This window comes from Sciurus carolinensis, chromosome 10 (genome assembly GCF_902686445.1).
Source record: "Sciurus carolinensis chromosome 10, mSciCar1.2, whole genome shotgun sequence".
In the NCBI taxonomy this organism is placed as follows: Eukaryota; Metazoa; Chordata; class Mammalia; order Rodentia; family Sciuridae; genus Sciurus; species Sciurus carolinensis.
Genome location: NC_062222.1, coordinates 130,222,983 through 130,247,374, shown reverse-complemented (window position 1 = coordinate 130,247,374; position 24,392 = coordinate 130,222,983). Strand labels below are relative to the sequence as shown.

The following is a 24,392-nucleotide window of genomic DNA, read 5'->3' as shown; positions in this document are numbered from 1 at the left end:
ACAACTTAATTTTTCAAAACTAAAATCTATCAGACAGAAACTACTGTGAGTTGCTTAAAATCACATTAATTCAAAATACATATGTGCTCACTACAAAGTCAGTTCTTCCCCATGATGCATCTTTCTATGATTTTAGATATGTGTCTGTATAGCTTATCTTTAAATGGACGATAACAAAAAGAATCTTCCTTATATATAATGTAGTGATAAAAGCAAGTCCTTCAGATGATTAGGCCTGTGAATTTTAGCTGCTTAAAGTATTGAAAGAGTATCTGAAAATCTTTCCTTCAAAGTGTAGCCATTTAATCCTTTTTTTAGACATTTGTTTTCTTATTACCAAAAATGGTATATGTACAATAAATGGAAACTTGTAACACACCAGAAAAAAATGAATTTTTAAAATCATCAGTAATCCTGCAAACTAAAATAACCACAATCAGTATTTTTAATATGTAATTTTCTAACCTTTTTCTATGTGTAACTTAAAATATTTGCAATTTTCAATTCTTTACCCTTCCTCCAACCTGGTTAACTTTTTTTAAAAAAATCAGTTTGCAAATACACATATGTAGGTTTAAAAGTGAAATAGTTCCACAAGACTTATATTAAAAAAAAAAGTGTTATCTTTCTTTCTCAATCCTTTTCTTACTCCTGTTTCTTAGAGGTAGCCACTTTGAACCTTTTTGTTTTTTTTAATTCATTCTTCATGTAATTGTAAATAATATATATTTTTATATTTCAAGTATTATGTGTTGATACCTATTGTGACTTACCCATCTCCAATTCTTTCCCTTATTCTATTCTCTCAAATTTATTATAAAAGTATTTTGTTTAACTCATGGATTACATTACTGAGATAATGTAAATAATATTCATAAATGAACCTTGTATATTTTGTACTATGATATATCATTTTCTTTTTTCATACAACATTGCTATTTTGGAAATTAATCATAGGCTCTTCTGGTTGGTTTGCTTTGTTTTCTAAATACTTATCTGTAATTCATCCCAAAATTTATCTGTAAAACTGTAGAGCAGTACATGCAAACACATCAAATCATCCTTCAGAGTGACTTTTCCCCTACTTCTGGAGGCATCCTTCTCGTAGTCCCCTCTTAGGATGTCATTTTGGAACTTGCATGCTCCTGGGAATCCCTTTCTCTTTCCGTGGAATCCAGATCCTGATCTCCATGTCTTTTCTTAATGATTATCCCTTTCTTTTATGGGGCTTGTCTTCCAGTATCTTCCTGCTGATGGGACATAAAACTGTGACCCTTATATGGATAAAAACATATTTATTATACCTATATAAGATGATAGGCCAGTAAGCAAGTAAGAATTTTTTTAAGGCATTATAATTTTCTGTTAACTTCAGAGTTGCTAGTAGTATGATGCTACTTTGACACAGTTTGTTTTATGATTTTCTTGTTTTTAATTTTCTTTTTGTCTTTCTGAGAACTTTTAGGATCTTTTCATGCCTGTGGTTTTGAATTTTCAAAATAACTAAATGTGGGTCTTGGGGTGCATATGTACCTGCTTGCCTTCTTCATTTCATTTGTTTTTTGAGCTGCACATTAATTTGTATGCCTTTAATGAAGACATCATTTCTTTAGTTCTTGGAAATTTGGAGTATTTCCTTGATAATATCTTCCTTTTTTTGAATATTACTTCTTTTTGGAATTCTTTTTTTCAAATGTTGAATCTCCTCTACCCATTATCTGCTTTTATTTTTTATTTTCCATTGTTTTACCTTTTAATTTCATTTGAAGAAGTGTTCTTATCTCTCATATTTCAACCTATCTATTGAGTTTTTTAATTTAAACATTTTGCTATTTTTTTGCGGGGGGAGTTACCAGGGATTGAACCCAGGGGCACTTGCCTATTGAGCCACATCCCCAGCCTATTTTTTTATATTTTATTTAGAGACAGGGTCTCACTGAGGTACTACTTAGCACCTTGATTGCTGAGGCTGACTTTGAATTCTCAATCCTTCTATCTCAGCCTCCCAAGCTGCTGGGATTATAGGTGCGCGCCACTGCACTCTGCTTAATTTTGCTGATTTTTAAGGTTCTGTTTTAAAATAAGTCTCATGACCCTCCTATCATGTCTTTATTTTTATATCTTCTGTTGATTTCATTTCTCTGGAGGATATTATAGTATTTAAGTATTATTTTTCCATTTCCTTGTGTTGTCTTCTGTTTTGTTTCTTTTTTTTCTTGTTGTGGAGACTTTCATCAAATATTTTATAATTCTTTATTGTCAATTCTGTTATTTAAAAGTCATATACAAAACTGAAGATTGGAAACTCTGTGTATATAGTTGGGTTTCTTAACTAATTCTCACTGCACAAAGTCAGTCAGGTGAGACCCTTAGATTGTCTGTCTCTGAGTCTGTCTTTGTGGTCTGGGTAGTGACCTGGATATGTTCCTTGTACTATAGGCCTAGTTGCTGGCCCTCTTAGAAGAGCCAAAAAGTCCGATTGTGTGTTTCTCTGTTTTTTTGTTTTGTTTTGTTTTGTTTTGTTTTGTTTTGACAAGCATTATCAACTTTACTGGCATTACTGTTTCTACCTATATCTACCATCAGAGCATCTCCTACTCAAACCTCCCCAGGCATCTGCTACAGTAAATGTCTTGTTTCTTAATGGCTTTCCCCATACACACCCTGGTTTAGGTTGTGTTTTCAGTGATTTCTGGTTTACGATGTCAGTTACCAACTTAACCATTCACATTTATAGTTTCCCAAAATGTGTTACCCTGGTCCTTCTGTGATCCTGTACTATGCTGCTTGTCCTGATGGAGTTATGCCTCTTTTAAAACTTTCTTCACTGCCATTTTTAGAGATTCCAGAAAGCAACAGTAGTGAACCTGTGTTCATTCCTTCATGATTAGTCGGAAATCTCTGTAATCCCAAATCAATGTGTACTTTGCCAATGAGGACTTCTTTGCACACCTATCATAAGTAGATTACGTCGTGTTAAGATTTTTAAGGAATCATTCCTTTGTAACCAGAGTTCTTTATCATTTATTTTTGATACGTTAGTTTGCTATAGAGGTATTTTTTAATCTCTTTCAAATGAGTCAGTTTTTACTTTACCTTGAAGCAGCATATATCATAATGCCAAGCAAATAGGAACAGCTCAATAAATTATTGGTTAAATCATTTTTCTTGATAATTCATTTTTCTTTATAAATGTTTGTTTAGAACTTTTAAGAGCAATCACATATATTATCCATGCCTGTAACATAATTTGTATAACCTTTCCACCAAAATCGGATGCTTAGGTATTTTTAAGATGAAATAAAATTTAGTGAACATTTTCTGTGTTCATTTTCATAGGATAAACTTAATACATTTGTTTTTGAAGCTCTTAATATGTACAGATGCTCCCTGGTTTTGATAAATTGAAATGCTATAAGTGAGAAATGCATTTAAGACACAAAACCTGCCCCAAATTACACTTTGGCTGAGCCTACTTTAACTGTTTTCGGAAACACTTACTTTAGCCAACAGTTGGGCAAAATCGTTGATAATATTTTATAATAGTGTTAAATATTTCATGCAATTATTGACTAGTGAAAGTGAAAAACAATGGTTCTATGGGTATACTTTTGCACCCTTGTAAATTGGAGACTGCCATTTTGCCACCCTATTTTTAAGTTTTATACCAATTCATTATGCCACTGGTAATGTTTGATTGCTCATTTGTCATTCTTAATAACTATTAGCACTATTTTTATTTAAAATGCTTTTACAGCAAAATTCTGCAACCATTAGTCCAATTTGGTTTTAATATTAGTTGCATGTTATTTTTATTGTGGTAACTCTGTGGTAACACATTATCTTAGTAGACGATTAATGGCTTAAGTTTAATTCTTTTGTTATTGTGTTTCTTTTGTGATTGTACTTTACTTGAAAAAAAAATTTGGTATTTTATGCTCCTTGGTGTTTCTTAGTATATTTTATAGTGTTGATTGGATAAAAGTCTGAAAATTTATAAATATTGTTTGGATGAAAAATTGTGGTAGGATCCTTATTTAAGAGTTCATTAAATAGATTAACTTCATTTGAATCTAAAGCAGATTAATAGCTTTAGAGGTAGGTAAGGAATGAATCTGTTGCTCTCTTGGGATCTGGTTCTTTGGATCTAAGGGTCTTTTCTACATTTGTATGATCTTATTCTTAGGCTTTTATGAGGCATGCATTGAGATTTGGGAGTGAGGTCAGGAATGACTGTCCTGCCCCTTGGATCTGAGCAGAGATTGGAGTTATTCAAGGTTGGTAATGACCACATTCTAAGTGGATTTTACCAGACTTGGTATGAACCTTTTTGTTCCTAATTGGATTTAGAAGTAAAGATGAAATGTAGATGATAAAAAAATGTTGGAAGAATATACCAAACCACTGGGAGCAGTGCTTCATTTAAAGCACATAAGAATGATGAGCCGTCTTCAATTAAGAGTGTGTGTTTTATGTTTACTGTACCTATGCAGTTCATCACATATATACATATTATTTATTTCCACAACTAACATGTAGGCATTTACCCTTATTTTATACTTGGCCAAGTTTCAACTGCTATTAAGAGATGAAATTTAGTAGCTCTCCAGCCTTTGCTTTATTTATTTTTTTCTTTTTTGTGGGGGGTGTATAAGGAAAGTAAAACAAGAGGCCATTAACCACTGAGCCACATCCCCAGCCCTTTTTATTTTTTTAGTTTGGTCCAGGGTCTTGCTAAGTTGCTCAGAGCTAAGATGCTGAAGCTGACCTCAAATTTGTGATCCTCTTGCCTTGGCCTCCCGCCTTCCAGGTGTGTGCCACCATACCAGCCTCCAGCATGTGCTTTTTCAACCCCTCTGTTAGACTGCCTGTCTTTAATGTTACTTCTAACTCAGGATCTTCATGATTACAGTATATGACTTAAATGTTTACTTTTTTCTTGAAAGTCTTAGCAGAATGTATGGCATTGTTTTTTGTTTTTTTGTTTTTTGGGGTTTTTTTTAGCATTTTTCTTATCACCGTCAGGCATTGGTTGACATCCTTATCATGAATATTAAGGTTTTGGAGTACATTTTTCATAGTACCCCCTTAATCACAGGGAGTATGTTTTCGGACCCCAGAGGATCACTGAAACCTTACATAGTATCAGCCCCTACATATGAGTACTATGATGTTATGACAGTCAATCTGATGACTGGTAAAACTACCAAGTGACAAACACATGGATGACATATGTAGTGTGAATAGATCAGACCAAGAGATGATTTGTGTCACAGGTAGTTCGACCTGGGTCAGTGTGAGTTTCTATCTTCTGGTTAAATATGGGTCAGCCATCATATCATTTCAGCAAGCAGGAAAAAGGAAAGGAAAGTCTTACTTTTTAAGGATATTTTCCAGAAATTGTACAAACGACATTTTTGTTTTCTTTTTTTTTTTTTTTTTTTTTTTTTTTGCAGTGTTGGGAATTGAACCCAGGGTCTTATGCTTGTGAGGCAAGCACTCTACCAACTGAGCTATATCTCTAGCCCTGTAAAAACCACTTTTACATTATATCCCATTGACCAGATCTTACACCATATTCACACTTATTGCAAGGAAGACTGAGAAATGTAGTATTTTACTCTGGGCAGCTTTGTGCCTTTCCAACATTGGGGGTCCTGTTATTGACAGGAACAGGTAGGTATTAGTGTACAACTATCAGTCACTGCACCACAGGACTTTAGATAACATGAATAAATTAGTCTTATAGCAATATGTTTTTTTCCAATTTTTTGATATTAAAATTTGTTATATAGTATACCGTATAACCCCTCTGTGAATTTTTTAAACATATTTTTATTAGTTGTTGATGAACCTTTATTTATTTATTTGTATGCGGTGCTGGGAATCAAACTCAGTGCCTCACACATGCAAGTGCTCTACCACTAAGCCACAATCCCAGCCCACTTTGTGAATTTTTAATAGATATATTTGTCCCGTGATACAGTATCTGTGCCATTCTGTATACTACATGTTAGCAACAGGAAGTCTGTAATAAGATAGTGATTAAAGAGTGCCACACCAAGCTGTGGAGGTTCAGATCCTTCCAGTGCTGCTCCAGGTGGCTATCACCTTGGGCAAATTACTTAACCTTTTGTGACATAGTGTCTTCATATTAAAATAGGAAGAAAATAGTAGCAAACCCATGGAATTGTTGCCAGGATTAAATGGTTGTATGGAACTTAGAAAAAAGCTCCTGTAACAGTAAATTCTCAAGTGTTACCAGTTGATGTAGGATCTTAGTGAAAGTAGTGATAATAATATCCTAAGTAAAACAAACAAACTGTAAAAGTTAACTTGTAAAGATATATTAATATTTTCACCATGGTAGAGGTAAAGTGATTGGATAATTTAAAAATGAGTCTAAATTTGTTTATTTCATTTTGGAGTATTTTATTAGTTACACTGAGAGGTTTTTCTGTGTGGGGAGCTCTAATCTTTTATAACATATATACAAATATACATTCATTTGCAAATAGGTAGTTTTCTTTTAAAATTTTCTGCCCTTGGTATACTTTTTAAGTCTATTCAATGCCAAGGTGTCAAAAGACTATGAGCAGTGTAACTATCTTGTTACCTCTCTCTTGAGATAAGTAAAGTGAACAGTGAACCTGTTAGAAAATAATTATGTAGTGAATGAAAGATGTCTGTCTTTCAAAATGGAACCATGTCTCAGGAAAGCCCTGTGTTTGCTTTATTTTTCCAGGAAGTCTTGCCTTAATTCCTGGATTTGGTTAAATGCGTATTTGTGTTTTGTTTTGTTTTGTTACATACTGTACTCTTTGAGCACCTGGCGAATTTTATTGAAGTTATATATCTGTGTCTGTCTCTTTTACCACATCATAAGAGACTATGTCTTATTCATTTTTGTGTCCTCCACATCCTACACACTGTCAGCACAAAATACTTAATTAACTTGTTATACTGAATAGCAAAACAGGTTTCCACTTTTGTAGGAGCTTTTTTATTTTAAAACTCAAGTCAGAAATAAGAGTAATTTTTTCATGGCCTTAAATTATTCTCTAAATTTGGCCATGTGCAGGAAGATGTTTAGAAATATATTTCCAAAATAAGCTGTGATACTTCAGAAAAATGTGCAATGTTGTTGAAATCCAATTTAGGAAAACTGTTTCCTAGCTCTTTCTATTTTGTATCTCCTGTAAAAATTCTCACTCCATATTAAAGTATCAGAATAGTGGGGCACAGTGGCACATGCCTGTAATCCTAGTGTTTTGTGGGAGGCTGAGACAGGAATCAAGAGTTCAAAGACAGCCTCAGTAGAAGAGAAGTGCTAAGCAACTCAGTGAGACCCTGTCTCTTAATAAAATACAAAATAGGGCTGAGGATGTGGTTTAAAGGGTGAGTGCCCCTGAATTCAATCTTTGATGTACACACACACACACACACACACACACACACACACAAAAACCCAAGTATCAGTACAATAGACTTAATTATGTTTTTAGAGGATGACAACCTTATTTAGTTCATTTAGTTAACTAATATCTTGCAGCATGAAACTCAGGAGTAATTAAAGAGATGGGAAAGTGTCCTAGTAAATAAAGAGGTGGGAAATTGTCCTTTTAAGGAACAATAACACATTTTGCTTAACTGTGCTGAGTCTGAAATTAAAATGAGCCATAGTTAAATTAGAACTCAGATGCAAGAGTGTGTGTGTGTGTGTGTGTATGAGCAGGTGAGTAGGGATAGGACATCAGATATATCCATCAAGGAGAGTCTGTAAGTAACAGGACTGGGGATAACAGACAACATAATTCAGGCTGACAAGTGTCTGGAAAATGGGCACCAGTATGTCAAACATTCCCCCAGCCATAGTTAATAACCTCTTGGGGGAACTATTGTTTCAAGACTATGTCACAACTATCTCTTGTGACTTGTGACCAGATCCTCACAACTCTCCCCTCATGTCCATGTCAAAACAACCCTCACTAAGAAAATTTGCTGAGGGCTATACAAAGAGTAACAATCTGTGTGACCAGAAACTTACTGCAGGATCCCAAGAGCTGTTTGGTCACTGTGAACCCCTATAAGTCTCTTCTGCAACATAATCTTTCATATATGTATGTAGACTTTAATGCCAAAATTGGATTTTATGCTATTCCTGCTTGCATTCATAGATGGTCAAATTAACTTCATAATTAGAACAAAAGGCAGCAATCTCTGTCTTGTTTGGGATGTTTGGATATGCTGAAGCCTCCGTGTAGTACTTGCAGAGGTGGTGAGGTGGATGCAGTTTGTCTCTACTCTGCTTCTGTCACATTCAGATATATATTAGTCATCCTTCTGGTGGCAAGGAATTAAATGCTATTATCGTGTCTTTTTTAAACAGTGCTAAAAGTGGCTAGAATACAATCCTAGACATTTAATTTTTAACCATTTTCTGAAGAGATTTATCAGATTCTAGTCTGCTCTATCAGATTCAGACTTTAGAGAAAAGTACTGTATTTTATTTTATTTTTTTATTTTTTAGTACCAGGGATTGAACCCAGGGCCGCTTACTATTGAACCACATCCCAGTTCTTTTTAAAATATTTTATTTAGAGACAGGGTCTTGCTGAGTTGCTTAGAGCCTCACTAAGCTGCTGAATCTGACTTTGAACTCAGATCCTCCTGCCTCAGCCTCCCAAGCTGCTGGGATTACAGGTGTGTGCCACCATGCCCAGAAAAAGTACTATATTTTAGTAGGCTGAAAATAATGATCATCCTTGTTGTTGGTATATTTAGTCAAGCAAGTCTTATGCTCTTATAAAAACACTGTATACACCACAGTATATTTTGTGCATAGCATTTATTTTTGTAGCATTACGTAGTATTCTTTTCCCTTCTGTAACACAAAATTCCTGAATGAGGAATGACTCAAAGGAAATACTTTGCTGCCATGCTCACAAACTGTAACGTTTTTATTTTTAAATCATTTGTAAACCTAAACAAGCTACATTTCCAATAACATTTGTAATAATAAAATTGATGTTTTTATTATGCTTTATTTAAATATCATAAAACCACATTGAATTAAATAGCAAGTTGTGATGAATTTTTTTACTTATATTTTATGTTAACATTTTAGCCATTTTTGATATAGAAATAAAAATTCCTTCATTTTTTTATTTTTTGTATGAGAGATCTATAGAGAAAATTACAAACAACTTTGAAAAAAATTAATAAACTCACATCCCATATTAAGTTTCACAACTAGGACTTCTACATTGTTTTTACATTTTAGGAAACTCATTTGAATGTCATTGTTTTCAAATCACTTTGTGATCTTACAATCTAGGAACTAAGGCTAACTTTTTCAATTTCCAAAGATAATTTAGTTAATATATGTTGAGTTAAAGATTAACTTTTTAATTTTTATGAAATATACTGTGCTCAATATTATTTCCTCCTTACCACCACCACCTGCTTTTTTTTTTTTTTTTTGGCTTTTGAAATAGCTCCATAATATTCAAAATACTTTTTTCCTCTTTTTAAAGGTCGTTTGAGCTATCCACATCCAGGAACTGACAATCTGTTGATGTTAAATGGTAAGTTTTATAAAAAAGTTTTGTTTCTAATTGGTTATATAAGTAAAGATAAATAAATACATGTTTCTCTGAAACTTCCCCATACACACAATTTAATCATTTTATAAATATGAAAATAAAGGTATAACTGGGCACAGTGGTGCATACTTGTAATCCCAGCTATTCAGGAGGTTTAGGCAGTAGGAATTTTAGACCTCATCATTTTGAGACCAGACTAGGCAACATAGCAATGACCCTGTATCAAAAACAATAAACTACAACAAATAAAATTATAGATATTCCTATACAGAAAGAATTAGAAATCTGAATATATTCAGGCTGTAGTAGTCATCGAAGTATATTTGTGACAGTGTGATTTAATTTAGTGGTCACAGACATTGGGGCAGTCCTATTTGAACTGGTTTAGACTGACTTTTCTGTTTAAGTTATGACTTTTGGTAAGTAACTCGGACCTTCGTTTCCCCAACTGTAAAATGGAAACACAGTCTCCAGGATTACTATGAGAATTAAATAAGATAAAGTTCATAAAGTATATAGAACTTTCTCTTAGAGTAAATACTTACATTTATGTTGAATATACTGGTGATTCTGTAAATTTAATAATTAATGCCAACTTAATTGATTCTATCTAGAAAGTTTACTTAGTGAAGTTCAGTTGGGATAAGAATAAGCTTTGAGCTTTATTCTTTCTGTTTAACAAATATTAATGTATTAACAGAGTCACAGAACTTAGCACAGCCATGATTGTAGGAGTACGACGGACTGAAAATTTAAATATCCTTCACACTAGATGAATGAAGAAAGGAAAAGTTATGAAAGAAATAGAAACTCTAGTTACTTTTTAAAAAATAACATTGGAAGGACTTGGCTCTTATATTTCAACTCAAGTTTTGTTGAAATAAGGTGGCAGTAAAGTCGAGGAACAAAGACTGAAATGAGCCAATGTAGAGGTAGGCCATGTGAGCTAATATTAAGTAAAGACAACAGTAGTAACAGAAAAATAAAAATAAAGTTCATGCTATCCAGGAGACTGTCAGAATAGTTAGGATTTTGGAATGAGAGAAAAAATTGAAGAAGAGTGTTAAGAGATCTGATTGGGTGACCTGTTAGCATTTATGTTGTGTGTTGACTGGTTTCTTTCTATTGTGTGCACTGGTTTTCTGACAAAAAAAGGTTCTTTCTAGAAATTCTATTACTGTGTTCAGCTTTTTTTCTACTTGGCAGCTGGTTTCTGATTCTAAATCTGTGACTAAAAAGGATACTGCTGTAACTAAGTTTACAAAACTGAAATAGCTTATTTTATTATTCCCTTTGCTTGATTTATAAAATAAGGGTAAGTTTAGGTAACAATAAATTGTATATATCAATCTACCTTCCTTAAACACTCTGGTAAATAAAGATTGCTCACATTTGCTTTAACTTGTGATAAAGCAATTCTGTTTAAAATAAAAGTTTGAATTTGCATATTTTGCGTATTCTGTTAAAAGTCCATTTGAAAGAGAAGTACTTTATGAGATAATTTGTTAGATTATTCACAGACATTCTTAGATTGTTGAATGAAATACAGTAAGCTAGGATGATCACAATAAAATATGCTAATTTTGTGAGTGAAGAGCTTCATAGGCACATTGTTTTTGCAACTTGCTTTTCTGTTGCACTAAACTTTTTTAAACTAATTGATGATTTTGTTGTCAAAAGCCCTTGAGAAGAGTTTCATCACATAGAAAACATGAGAATATTCCATTTCAAGCAACAATTATGTCTTGTGGACAAATCCACTTTTTTAAAATTATGTAAGCATTCTTAGTAGTCTACCATTTAGAACTGCAATACATATTCAGTACAGGAAGTCAACCTAGAAATTCTGGAATCTTTTTGGCAAGAGACTAAGGGCAATGAAACTAGGACATCAAGATGTATATAGGTCAGGAAGAGACAATTTGATCCAAAGGGGCAAAAATTTCTTTTACTTATTTGGATCACTGGTAAAGAGGTGAAGCAAGAATCACATAATTGGGTATATTTGTGGGATAGAGAAGTATTGAATAGTAATAATTTAAATTTTAGTGGACATCAAGGTTATTGAAGAGAAAACTAGCAAAGTAGGGCACTAAGAGCTACTTTTAACTGCAGGAAATTCAACTGTATTAGCATATTGTCTCTCTGGAAATATGAAATGTAAATGCTATTAGTCCAAGGTTCTGCTTAAACTAAATATTTATTAAATATCATTGACCAATTAAAGAAAGTGTGTCACCTCGTACGGAGGATGACTTTTTAAATTATTAAAAACTTTTAAAAACAAAATATGGCATAGTTTTAACTTACTTTTGGGCAATTGATTAAATAAGTTGTATCCCTTACCATACAAGCATAGTTAATATTGTCGACTTTCAAGAAACCAATATTTAGTAATACATTTTGTCTGAACATTTTTGTAGTGGTTTAGCAGTAGCTCATAGTGGTTGATATCACAGACTCTGAAGCCAGTTTGCTTTTTCTAACTGTGTAACCTTGAACAGTTTACTTTACTTGACTTAGTTTCTGCATATCTAAAATGGAATAGCATGCTGCCTGCCTCAGAGGGACTGTTTAGAAGAGCGAATGGAGTGAATTCCCTCATTTAAAGCATTTATAACAGTTCCTGAAAGTAAATGTTAGCTGGAAGTAGTGAGTGATGTAGAACAGTGAGAAACAATGATTTTGCAAGAATGAAAATTGTGTTCTTTGAATAGATTAAAGAACTGAGTATGTCTACTTTGGAGAATATAAAATTAAGAGAAGACATATCAATACTTTGAACTATTTGAAGGATATCATATATAAATACAAAACTTGTTTTATGTTATTCCAAAAAGCCAAACTGGAACCATTTTGTAGAAGATATATAGGGACAACATTTGGACCAAAATAGTATGGTATCCTAGCTTCTTGAGATATGCAAGATCAATTTCCATAATGCACAGATTAAAATAAATTCATAAGTATTGTAATTAAATAGCATTCCTTAGAAAATATAGACGACAGATCATCTATAATGTCACAATGAGGTTAGGTTTGAATATCTTTAATAAAAAATACCCTCTAAATAATAGTACGGTTGGTTGGTAGTCAGATATGATAAACATTATACACGTTTTATGATTCTACCTTACTAGTGAATTAATAATTCTGGTTAAACCTTTTATTTTATTTTATTTTTTTGATACTGATGGTTGAACCCAGAGTGCTTAATCACTGTGCCACGTCCCCTACTGTGTTAGCTTTTTTTAGAGACCAGGTTTCACTCTTTTGCTTAGGGCCTCACTAAGTTACTGAGGTTCGCCTTGAGCTTGTGATCCTCCTGCTTCAGCCTCCTGAGTCATTGGGATTACAGGTGTGCACCACTGTGCCCAGCTTACTGCTAAACTTTTAAATAGTCCATTAAGTAATTCTCAGGCAATGGCTAAAAGTCATGACCTTGATCACATTAGCAAAAACTATGAATTGCCTCTGGCATATTCTTAACTCTGAGATTTGGTTCATTCAGATATGTTTTCCACCTGTATATCATGAAAATACCTAGATTTTAAAATTTTAAACAATGAAAAATATGCAATAGAACATTAGTAGAAGAATAAATACAAACATCATTAATAAATAAAACTGCAAGGCAGCTCCTACTTCTGAGTAGATTGTTCCTCAAATTGAGTTGAAATCAAGATGAATTGACTTAGAGACTGCCACCATTGAATAATTAAAATATTATAGAAGAGTTCTCATTTACCATTCAGCACTTTAGGGAAATCCCATTATATAAGAATATATAGATAGTCTAGAAACCTGAGGTTAAATACTATCTAAAGTTAGAATGACGGGCTAAATGTCTATATTTCTCAGTATATAAATCTTACACTTACATATTATCAGTAGTAAAATAATAAACACCCAAATCCCTGTTTTCCACAGTAACAAGGAATTCAAGATGGTGTACTATTAAAGTATTTATTTCCATTTGGATTGCATTGTACTCTCCCCACCTCTCCCAAGTAAAATTATGTACTTTTTATTTGCACCTTAACAAGCACAGCAAAAGAAAGGGGATTGGATGGTATCAGCAAGGTAGTTTGAAATTTAAATTTACATTTATTACCCAGGTACTGCCATATATGTGATCAAAAGTTTGTTGTACTTTTTGGGAGGAAAGAAATTATACATAACTTCTACTTAAGAAAATTTACTCACAAATTAAGCTGCATTTCTAAAGGCAGATGCTCTAAATACACTACATTAAGTCATGAAAATGGGAATCTTGGGTGGCCATTCTTTGTCATTCTGGTGGGGATGAATGGAGTGGATGACAGCAGATTTCTTTGGATCTTGAAAAGGATTATTATAATTTGGGGGTGGTTATATTTCTCTTCTTGGTTTTGGCTTTTTCAAGTTGAAGAAATAAAATTAGTTTCTCACTGAGAGAGTTTTCACCTCTGTTTCCAGTTAATTTATATGTCTTTCATATTCCTTCTTCCAGCTGAAGTAATTCAGGTGCCACAGCTTTAGTTGAGAGTCAGTCTTAAAGGCACCAAGTCCCTAAACAGAATGTTAAAATCATTCTATTTCTTTTTTATAGCTGTGGGTAAAAACCTGAATAACATTACTGAGAACCAAGGATGAAATTGTAAAGTCACTTCTTATAGGCGAGGTCCTCTAGCTTTTTTCAGAGCCTTCTTATTATCTTTAAATACATAAAGACGTACACATCAATGATATATTTTGACATGCATGATATATGTGTAGATTAAATGTACATATATGTGTATCAAATAGTCAGTCCTCATTTTTTGTGTGAGGTTACTTTTTATAAATATTTTATGAAATATATATTCATGAATTTTGATGTTATAAACATAATTTTTATTAAACAAAATTCTTTTCTTCCTAAGTCATATTCTGAATTAAAGGAGCAGACAGACCATTTAAAGAAAGCTTTTTCTAAAAAATAATGTCACTTATAACTTTATTTACTTACTGGGGGTTTCTGATCATTCTGATTTGGTATTATACTGGAACATACCTCCATAAATCATGTAGAAACATTGGTAGTATAAACACATTATTTAAGGGTGATGGTGGCAAATTGGTTATTTCTATAACAGGGAATAGGAAATGTTTCACATGGTTTAGCTTTACAAGTAGTCAGTTTTACTTCTGAGAGTAATCTGGAAAAAAAAAATGGAGTGGCTTTTTACAGGATTCTAAAATTCCTCAGGTATGAGCTACTTAGAGAAATTTTATAAATAATTATGTTCAAGCCTAGGAATGTGATGAAACTTAAGATGCTGTGAATATTTATATGTATTTTCACTATTTTGGTATTAAGTACCTCAGCTAAAACGTACTATTTAAGAACATAAACTGGTTATGATGTCGTTAATTTTTTCAGTAGGTCAAAATTTTTGTGCTACATTATGGCTTCAGCATAATTCATCATTTGACTTGAAATTTAATCAAAAACATCATTAGACTTTACCCCAGGGATAAGCAGGAAACCCAGCTCCTGAGACATGCTGTGAAGGGTTTGGGACCTGTTGACTATTTCCAAGCTTGATGCGCCTACTAAGACTTGAGAGAATTCACTCGGTCAGCCTACTGTTCTGGATAGCTCTATTAAAATTATTTTATGAATCTGATATTGTGTAGTTAATCTCCCATTGCTGTGAAATGTTATTTTAAGGTCTCTAACAATCTTAGAGGACCTAGAAAACAAAATTCTAAATGCTATGTGCACTTTCACTCACACCCTAAACTAATATGTAGAACAGGTGAGCTATGAAATAGATCTTCCAGGCTTTAAGGAGCTTAAGGACAGGCTAAGTGTGAAATAAATTATAGAGTTTAATAAAGACACTGTAATGAGAGATGAAAATTGCTACTTTATTTAAGAGGTTCTGATATGAGCCCTATGTTTATTTACTTTTTCTTGCAAATGTAAATGATCAAGCGTTGATAAGTTTGTTTTTCTGTTTTTTATTATTGAAGAATAATAGTCTCACCTGTAGTCATACTTCCTTTAAAGACTTAGTAGAAAATTGAAAATATATTTGTAAAATTTCTATAAGGGACTGTATTTAATGAAGTCAAATGTTTTCTTTTGAACTTTAAATTTATACTTTTGGGGGGGTTGACACATCTGACATTTTTTACTGCATATTTTGATTTGAGATTTATTCAATATTGAATTTTTCCCAGACCCAGAAGAGTCTTTGAACATGAATTAAGACATTAATTTTTAACAGTCATTTTTTCAGTTTATTACTTTGACTTTATACATTTATTCTATGGTAAAAATACTCATTGTGTACTCAGATTTGAGAAGATGAGTTATTTAAAATCAAGTTGGGGATTTTATCACACTGGTTGGTTCTTAAGAAGAAATTAGTATCTTTTTCTCTACAGGAATGATGTATACAGCTAGTATCAAGTTGAAATGCCTCTCTTTGATTATATTAATAATGATTTGTATCTGAATCTTTCCCAGAGGTAGATGCATAAATACTTAGTTGAAAAATGTCATGAAATATATCAAAAGACTAGAAAGTGTTATTAACTATAGTACATCATTAACTATTTCTCTAACCAAGCAAGTGTGAACACAGATTTTTATATTCTAGCTAAGCTGTACAGGCCTCATAGTATCAGCTTAGTAAGTAGTATATCTTCTTGGTCAACTATTTCTTGCTGTAATGTAGATTAGATCTAAATAGCAGTTTCTTGGACATCACATACCTTACCACTCTTTATAAAAAATAGGAAATAAGAATTCAAGTTGTTTCCATTCATTGAGAAAATTATTTGGGATACTGTTTAACTATAAATTGTTGTATATTCCTACCATGATCAGATGAATTAAATATTTCTGATTTTTAAATGTGAATGAGGATAAATTATGTATTTCCTAATTTCATAGTTTTATATGATTCAGGTGATGTTAATGGTTAATAAAATTATCTGTTTTAAACTGTTTAGATTTTAACTTCTAAGAGTTATTGTGTGTATACGTGTGTCACCATACATACACACACATACCTAAAAATGCTTTTTAAATGGTAAGACATCAGGCAAATATTATGTAGTGATATTATCACAGCTCTAAAAATAGCACTAATTTTCCGATGCCCACATGGCTTTTCATATCACAGATATTTGTATATGTGGGCTTATTTTTAGTTCTGACATTTTACAATTTGTCCTTTGTTTACATGCAGCAAGGAGTTATGGGCGAAGACGAGGTAATTCCTTTCTGTTTGCTACAGTATGATTGTTTCTAATTGGGTTTTACTGATCAATGTTGTAATTAATTATTCCAGATTTTTCATACAATGTCTAAAAACTCACAGAATTATATTTTGATGTAATAACTTGTATAAGTTTTTAATTCTGACTCTCTTAACCTTAAAAGGTATATTTTCATACTAATTATGGTTATTTAATAAAATGTTCCTTTGTAAACTTTTTTTAAAAAGTGATTTGTGTCTTTTAAAATAAGGCTGCTGTTTATAGTGCGTCTGCTTAAGAAATATGTTTATAAAGTTAGTAAAGTTGACAGGCCATGTGATTTTTTTCCTTCCTCTCAACTATCCCATTGTCTTATATATTGTATATAATTTACAACTCTAGATTATTTTTATCTTTGACTCAGTTGAAAATAGCACATATACTAAGTAGATAATTAGCACTGACGGTTAGAAACTCTGTTGCTAGTATGAGTCTGTCTTCTAAAACTATAGTCTTTCTAACACCTTTCCATCCCCACTGCCCCTTGGTTTCTCTTTCCTTCCCTGGCAACAGGGTTTCCCTCAGCACTGTTTTGTGGTGTCCTATGACTGTGTGATGCAGCACTGTTACTGAACTCACTGAGAAAGCAGCTGACATTTTCTCTCTGTAAAACTTTGCCTCTCCCTTTTCCATGTGCAGAAATTGAGAGGGAGAAGAGTAGATAGCATGAGAGTAAGCAAAATTGACAACACTACTGGACTGTCCTCCAAGAGAGCAGTACTCATGGTGCTGGTGCAGTTCTGCTTGTTATGAGTGCCACACTGAATACAAAGTGTTTTCCTAACCTCTAGGATCTCTGTTAAGCCATGGAGTGTAGACAGTAATAATAGTGCCCTTTGATACATTTTGTGGATGTATGCCAGTGCTTCAATTTCTTTTCACCTAGTCATGAGTGTGTGTACTTTGAAAACAAACAAGTGAAGCCATCTGCTACCACTGACAACCAAAACTAGCATTTTTTAAGTTGTAGTTCAATTTCATATTTCAGATTGTCTGTATTTAATTTTATTACTTGAATCTGGTTTCTTCAGATACTTTTGGTTCTTCAGTTTTCTCACTAAAAATTAGAAGCTCAAGATTTAGAAAAATAAAACTGAATAACTTTCTAAAGACTTCTATTAGCAAACTGAGAAGAGAGTGGGACAGTTTAGAATTTTAGTACTCATTTTCACATCTGTGAACTGGCCTATTTCACAATACAATATAGTGTTTCGGTTCTCTTGTAACAACCCATCCATTTACTAATCTGATCTTTAAATATTTTTGAAACTACAGAGCAATTCAATTTTCTCGTTAGATACTTACCAGTTTTTAACTTTAGTGACTTTAGTTAGGAATACTCCAATGTAAATATCATGAATCTAGTAAATTCTTAGGAGCAAGGTGTCAGACAGTCATGTTACTTATATCTACTTATATCTCAATTCAATAGGTGTAGATTATGATTATGATATTAAGCAAAAGCAAACATTGCTTTCCCTGCTTTTACATAGGAACTTGCTACATTCATTCTTCTATGTTGTACTTCAAAACTGCCTCTCAGGAAGACTTGCATGGTTTTAAGGCTTCATATATGGTAAAATTCTCCTTTAGGACAAAGCTGGCAGTTTTCTCACGTATTTGGTTTAGCATAAGAGAGGATTAATGCCCAAATTTTCCTCTCAGACTATATGGCATTACTATAGTAATTTTTTTAGTTGGTTCTCTGGGAAGTAAAAGTCTTTTAAAATTCTGATTTTGATAGTCACAGGAAAGTGTGAATTTCACAAGGCATTCTGACTTTCATAATCCAATTTAGAAAGAATTGTTTTTTTTCTTACTTGCGGTCTTTGACTCACCCTACAGCCCAGAGTAGCTGTTTCCATTTAAGACTGGATTACAATCAGACCAAATTACTACCAAGATGACTTTATAAATCTTAATTTCTTCAATAAGAACTTCAAATCAAGCTGACTTTAGGTATTAATTTATGAAATATGACTTAGGAATAATCAAAATGTAATTTTCACTGGAAGTAATTAAGAAAAAGATTTCTTTCCCTGCATTTCATTTGGAACCTCCTACTACTCTTAGTATCTCTTATCTCTGTTCCTTGGGAGCCACAGAGAGTTCTGCTTCAGAGCTTTCTGAGGAACAGCATCAAGAAAGGAATACCCACATAGGGAGCTGACTTTCACATGTAGAAAACTACCTCTCTTTGGTATTATTCAGTGTTTCTTTCATTCCACTCTGAGGGTAAAGTAGGGTGATCTGGGTTAGCTAGGGTGGGAGTTATGCAGGGATAGTGTGAAGTGTGATTTAAGCTCTGTCATTCAACTTAAAATATTTCTATATCATAGTCTGCCCCATTAGTAGAGGATTAAAGGACTGCTTTGCTCCAGAATGAATAATAGAAATAAAGAGCCTATTTTAATAATACAAACCTCAGGGAGCAATCTTTTCCAGCAGGTAAATTCAAAGATTGAATTAGTAAATTACACATGGAATGGGAAGATAAGAAAAATAACTTTAAAAGGAGACAAACTGTAGAGTTTTAGTTACTGAGGTTTGATTTATTTATACCATATAGCCATTCAGATTTATGTGCTATCTTAAATAAGGAATAATTAATATTATACTATGTATTTCTTTAGAGCTGAATCACTACTTTCTGATTTGAAATAGTCTTATGAAGTGACTAGAATAAGTGCATACTTCCTAATATCTCCCCTTCCAAATCTTTTTTATTATGATTAAATCAAGGCTGGAATCCTCATCTTTGATAATTTCAATAGTTATCAGAGAATGGGCAAGGCATCTTAAGCATTAAAAAGAAAAAACTGCCAGGATAATACTTCATCACAGCAGTCAGCAAACTATGGCTCATAGGCCAAGCTTCCTCTTTTTGTAAACAAAGGTTATGAAACAGCCATTATTTGCCCATTTATTTACTTAATGTATGGCTACTTTGGAATTAGAATGATAGCAGAGTTGAGCAGTTGCAACAAAGAATGTATGACTTGCAAAGCTTAATTTGCTAACCCAACTTGCCCACTTTGAGGAGACTGCTTCACCCAGCCATACCAGTTTTTAAAGGAAACAGAATTTTTAATGAACTTAATTTTAAAGTAAATATATCAGAGATGAAATTTGCAAAGACATGAGTAGTGACTCATTATGGTTCTAATTTGCTTTTTCCTGATGACTAGTAATGATGGTGAAGCACGGTTTCTTGGGCTTATAATACATTCCACTTAATCATGGTATGTTTTACCTTTTCATATATTTTTGGATTTGCTCTGTGTCCTGAGTGAGCTACACTATTAATATAGACCAAACAAATCTGTGTCTTTCCACAGTGTCAGAATGTGCTGAATAACAATAAGTTCCCAAGCTACACTACTTTTAGCAGCTGCAATTCATCAAGTACTCATGGGTTACCTAGTAGTCGGGCAATCTCAAAATCTTTTATTCCATTTCATTTATAATTTCTAATATCTGTAACACTCAAGTCGCACATCACACTTTTACATACTTATATGTGTGCATGTGTGTGTGTCACAGAAATGTGTTAAGGTGGCCACTGGGGTTCTGAAGGCTGAACTGAGCAAAAGCAGAGAGCTCAAAGGAATTCAGAGTCCTTGTAGGTGGTCAGATAAGATTATGAACCAGCTGAAGAACTTTTTTGAGGCACAGAGCTGTTGGAGCATGGAACTTATTCTAGTCCAGGATCCAGACAGACAGCAGTCTCAGAGTATCAGCTCGAGATGTCAGTTTGAAGTGGGCTCTGTATCGTCATCAGTGGTAGGAGAAACTGCTGAGCTGAAACTGGGAACAAAAATAAAGGTTTGTTGCTGTGGCAATTTTCCTGGACAAGGCTCATGGTGAGTGACAAGATGATGGGGTCAGTGTGCTACCTTGTTCCTCCTTTTGTGGGTCTCAGATTAAGGGGGTTCCTTCTTCTCGTAATCTCGTGGGGTTAATAAGCCGATATGCTCATGAACCTGGTTTTTCTGATATTGGGGTCAATATGCTCATGCATCCATGTGCTTCTGATTTAATTCAGTGAGTTCACAGGTTGTCATTTTTATTAGCACAATTTTTCAGTTTGTGTCTTGTGGTTGTGCTAGGCAGCTAAAGAGTGGCTGTTTACTTGTACAAACAAGGTGTACAGTTGTTCTATCTCAGCACTTATATTCAAATGGAATAACTCATGGCAAACTACTGCTTTATAAAATGAAATAACTAAGGGTTAGGCACAGCTTGAAAACTGCTGTTTTATACATCATGGAGCAACTCAGAAGGGCACAGCCTGCTCTCTGCATTCTGCCAATATGTCATATAGGATTTTTGATGTGTTTATAAGGGATATTTATATTATATAGAGTTTTCTTATGATATTCTTGCCAGAGTAATATCAGAGTTGTAAGTTAGGGAGTGATTCCTCTTTATGCTCTCAAAGAATTTGTATACAAGTCATTCTTTCACAGTATAGTCATCTAGGCCTGCAGTGTTCTTTGTTGGAAGGTTTTTTTTAATCTTGTTTTTCATTTGTATTTTAAGTTACAGTTGTTTTTTTTAAGATATTAACTATTTAGATTTTCCTATATTTTTCTTGGGTCAGTGTTGAAAGATTAGTTGTTGTTTTTAAAAGGAATTTGTTCATTCCTCTTAGTTGTTGAATTCCTTAACAAAGTTGTACGTAATATTCCTGTTTTTAGCCTTTTATTGTCTGTAAGTTCTACATTGATTGATGTTCCCTTTTTCATATGTAGAATTTATAATTTGAGTTTTTTTTTGTTCTTGATGAACTTTGCCTAGGGGTATATCAATTTTTTAAGCTTTCAAAGAACTCGTCTTTGTTGATTTTCTTTAATGCTAAGTTCGTTTTCTGTGTCATCGACTTTAGGTTTTGTTTTGTACTTCATGATTTTTGTGTTTAATTTGCTATTTTTTCAACTTTCTATGGCTTAGAAACTTAGATTATTGGTTTTAATCATTTCTAGTTTTTTAATGTATATTTAAAACTATAAATACTCCTTTATGTGTGGCATTGGCTGCATCCCACAGAACTTTTGCTGTATTTACAATATAGTTAATTTTCATTTCTTCAAAGTATAAGGACTAAAAATGTGTATATCATTCTTAGAAAGAATGTTTGAAGCATATTGTACATGGTAGACATATCTTATTTAGTGTTCTTTTTCTTTTGCAGTCATATTAATTTGAGTTATGGGGAAGAATAACTGGCAAGATAAAAAGTAGTATTTTTGTTGAAGATCTGTATTTATTTAACTCCTCTTTTAAATCAATATTAAAAATCTATAGCTTTTTGGGCTTCTTGAAAGAGAGCAGTAATTATTTTCCTGCAGTGTGGCTCCTGTGTGCAATGTTCTTAACCTGTCAGCTATATTTTTTGTTTATCTGATCTTTGGCTAATAGATTATAGATTTTTTTATAGTTATATGAACTGTATAATATTTTTATAATTATACTGTATAATATTTTATTATAGATTGAATATTATAGTAACCATTATAATAATAAATTATTAAAATGTATTTGTAGTATAAATATACTTACAACATTATAGTTACCAAAAAGTTTTTGGGGTTACCTCTCCTTCTGGCATTTCTTATAATGATTTTTTTTGTTGTTGTTACTATATTCAGTCTTTCTATTAGACCCTAAGTATTTATATTTTTTTCTCAAGATAAAAGTCTTTTAGACTTCATTTATTGGATTTATGTAATGCTAAGTTTGAATGTGTGTTAGGACACTTTAAAATGAAATAGTTTCCAAAGTATTTGCATTGTTGAAATAAGTACATTTGGATTTAGCATTTTTATACCCTAAAAACTAGTTAGCATGCATCTTGTTTCTATCTTCTGCATTTAAACACATAGAATTTAGATCTTGATGAAGTTTGTTTTATTAATAAAGATTGAGCATCCCTAACCTGAAAATTCAAAATTTGAAAAACTCTTAAAATATGAAACACATCTGAGCATTCAAATAAGGGATACCTGTAGTTTCATTTTGAAGAGATTTCTTTCCATTTCTTACAAAGAATAGTAGCATTTGTTTTTCATTGGTCCCTATTTCTAATAACAAAAGTTTTTAGAAAGTTAAATTTATTAAATTACAGTCACTCAGTGAACACTGGTATCTTTCAGAACATCTTACAGAATTTATATTGAAATCAAGTCTATAAAATAATTACTGTTTACTATACCAAATATAGTTTTTCTCCTGTTTTTGTGTCCTGTAAACTTCACATTCTCATAACCAACATTTCCCTAGCCCACTCTCCCCTCCTTCTTGTCCCCAGTCAATTCTATGCATGATATCACATTTCTGATTATCTTTATATCATTGTCTGTCATCCTGTTCAAGATGATAGCATATTAAAGACAGTCTGTGTTGAATATTTTTTACTTTATAGATTAAGGCATTTATTGTAGACTGTACATTTGTCTCTATATCAAAAAAAATTCTTTACTTAATCTTAAAAGAAAAAACAACTTGTCTACATTCTTCTTTTTCTTTCTCAAATACATTTCCAAGGACTAGTCTTCATTTGATGTTCGTACTTCACAAAACTAACTCCTTGTAACTCCCATTCAATTTTACTAAAACTGGTACCTTCAAATATCTTGCATATCTTCAAACGTGGTTCTCATTTAAAAAAAAAAAAACTTTATCTAACATCTCACATATTAATTGAATTGCTCTGTCCTCCCCCCCACCCCCATTTTATCTTTTTGTTAGGATTACTGTCTTGGTAACATTTGGGTCCCCCTCCTTTCTGTAGCTGCTTGAATGTTCTGCTTTCTTGTTTCCAAAGGAATTATCCTCATCATTCTTCTGGAGGGATTTTTGGCTTTGTTTTTTAGTTACTGGCATTACTAAGAACTTTAAACTATCACCCCTGTGGAGTTGACCCCAAATTATTTGCCTTTTTTTTTTTTTTTTTTTTTTTTTTTGATGATACCTGGGATTGAACCCAGGGGCACTTAACCACCTAGCCACTGCATGCCTAAATATTCTATTTAGAGAAAGGGTCTTACTCACACTCAGTGGCTCAGGGTCTCCCTAAGTTGCTGAGGCTGGCTTTGAACTTCGATCTTCCTGCCTCAGTCTCTGAGATGCTGGCGTGTATCACTGCTTCCAGCTTAGTCTGGTTTTTAAGCCAGGTACTCCTGCTAGCTTCAAAAGACTTCTCTTGTACTCTCCTTGTTTCTGCATTAGCTGACCTCGAATTCTCCTTATTTCATAGTTTCATGTTTAGATTTTACCTTTTCTAAATGTACATTTCTTGAGGTCAGGGAACTATTTCTTACTAGGTTATTTTACATTTTGTGATCCTCACAGTGTCTAGCCTCAGGATTATTTTGGAGCATTTTACAGCATATGCCCAATACAAGGGTGAACTCCTGAAGGGGTCTCAAGTGGGTACTCAAGAGGATACCTTATTTTTACTTTGCATATGTACAAGTAAACTTTTGGAAA

The 24,392-nt window shown here is 32.9% G+C and overlaps 1 protein-coding gene across 7 annotated transcripts in view; it reads left to right on the top strand.

Annotated features, from left to right (window-relative positions):
- Positions 1–24,392, top strand: part of Cpeb2 (cytoplasmic polyadenylation element binding protein 2) — a 62,028-nt gene that overhangs the window by 19,018 nt on the left and 18,618 nt on the right. For 3 of the 7 annotated variants that reach the window (XM_047567294.1, XM_047567295.1, XM_047567292.1), the window contains 2 exons: positions 9,537–9,587; positions 16,832–16,855. In XM_047567294.1, the coding sequence (XP_047423250.1) occupies positions 9,537–9,587; positions 16,832–16,855 (75 nt within the window). Of the gene's footprint in view, positions 1–4,261; positions 4,278–9,536; positions 9,588–16,831; positions 16,856–24,392 lie in introns of those variants that run through there. The other 4 variants (XM_047567296.1, XM_047567297.1, XM_047567293.1 and 1 more) reach the window with 2 other exon arrangements.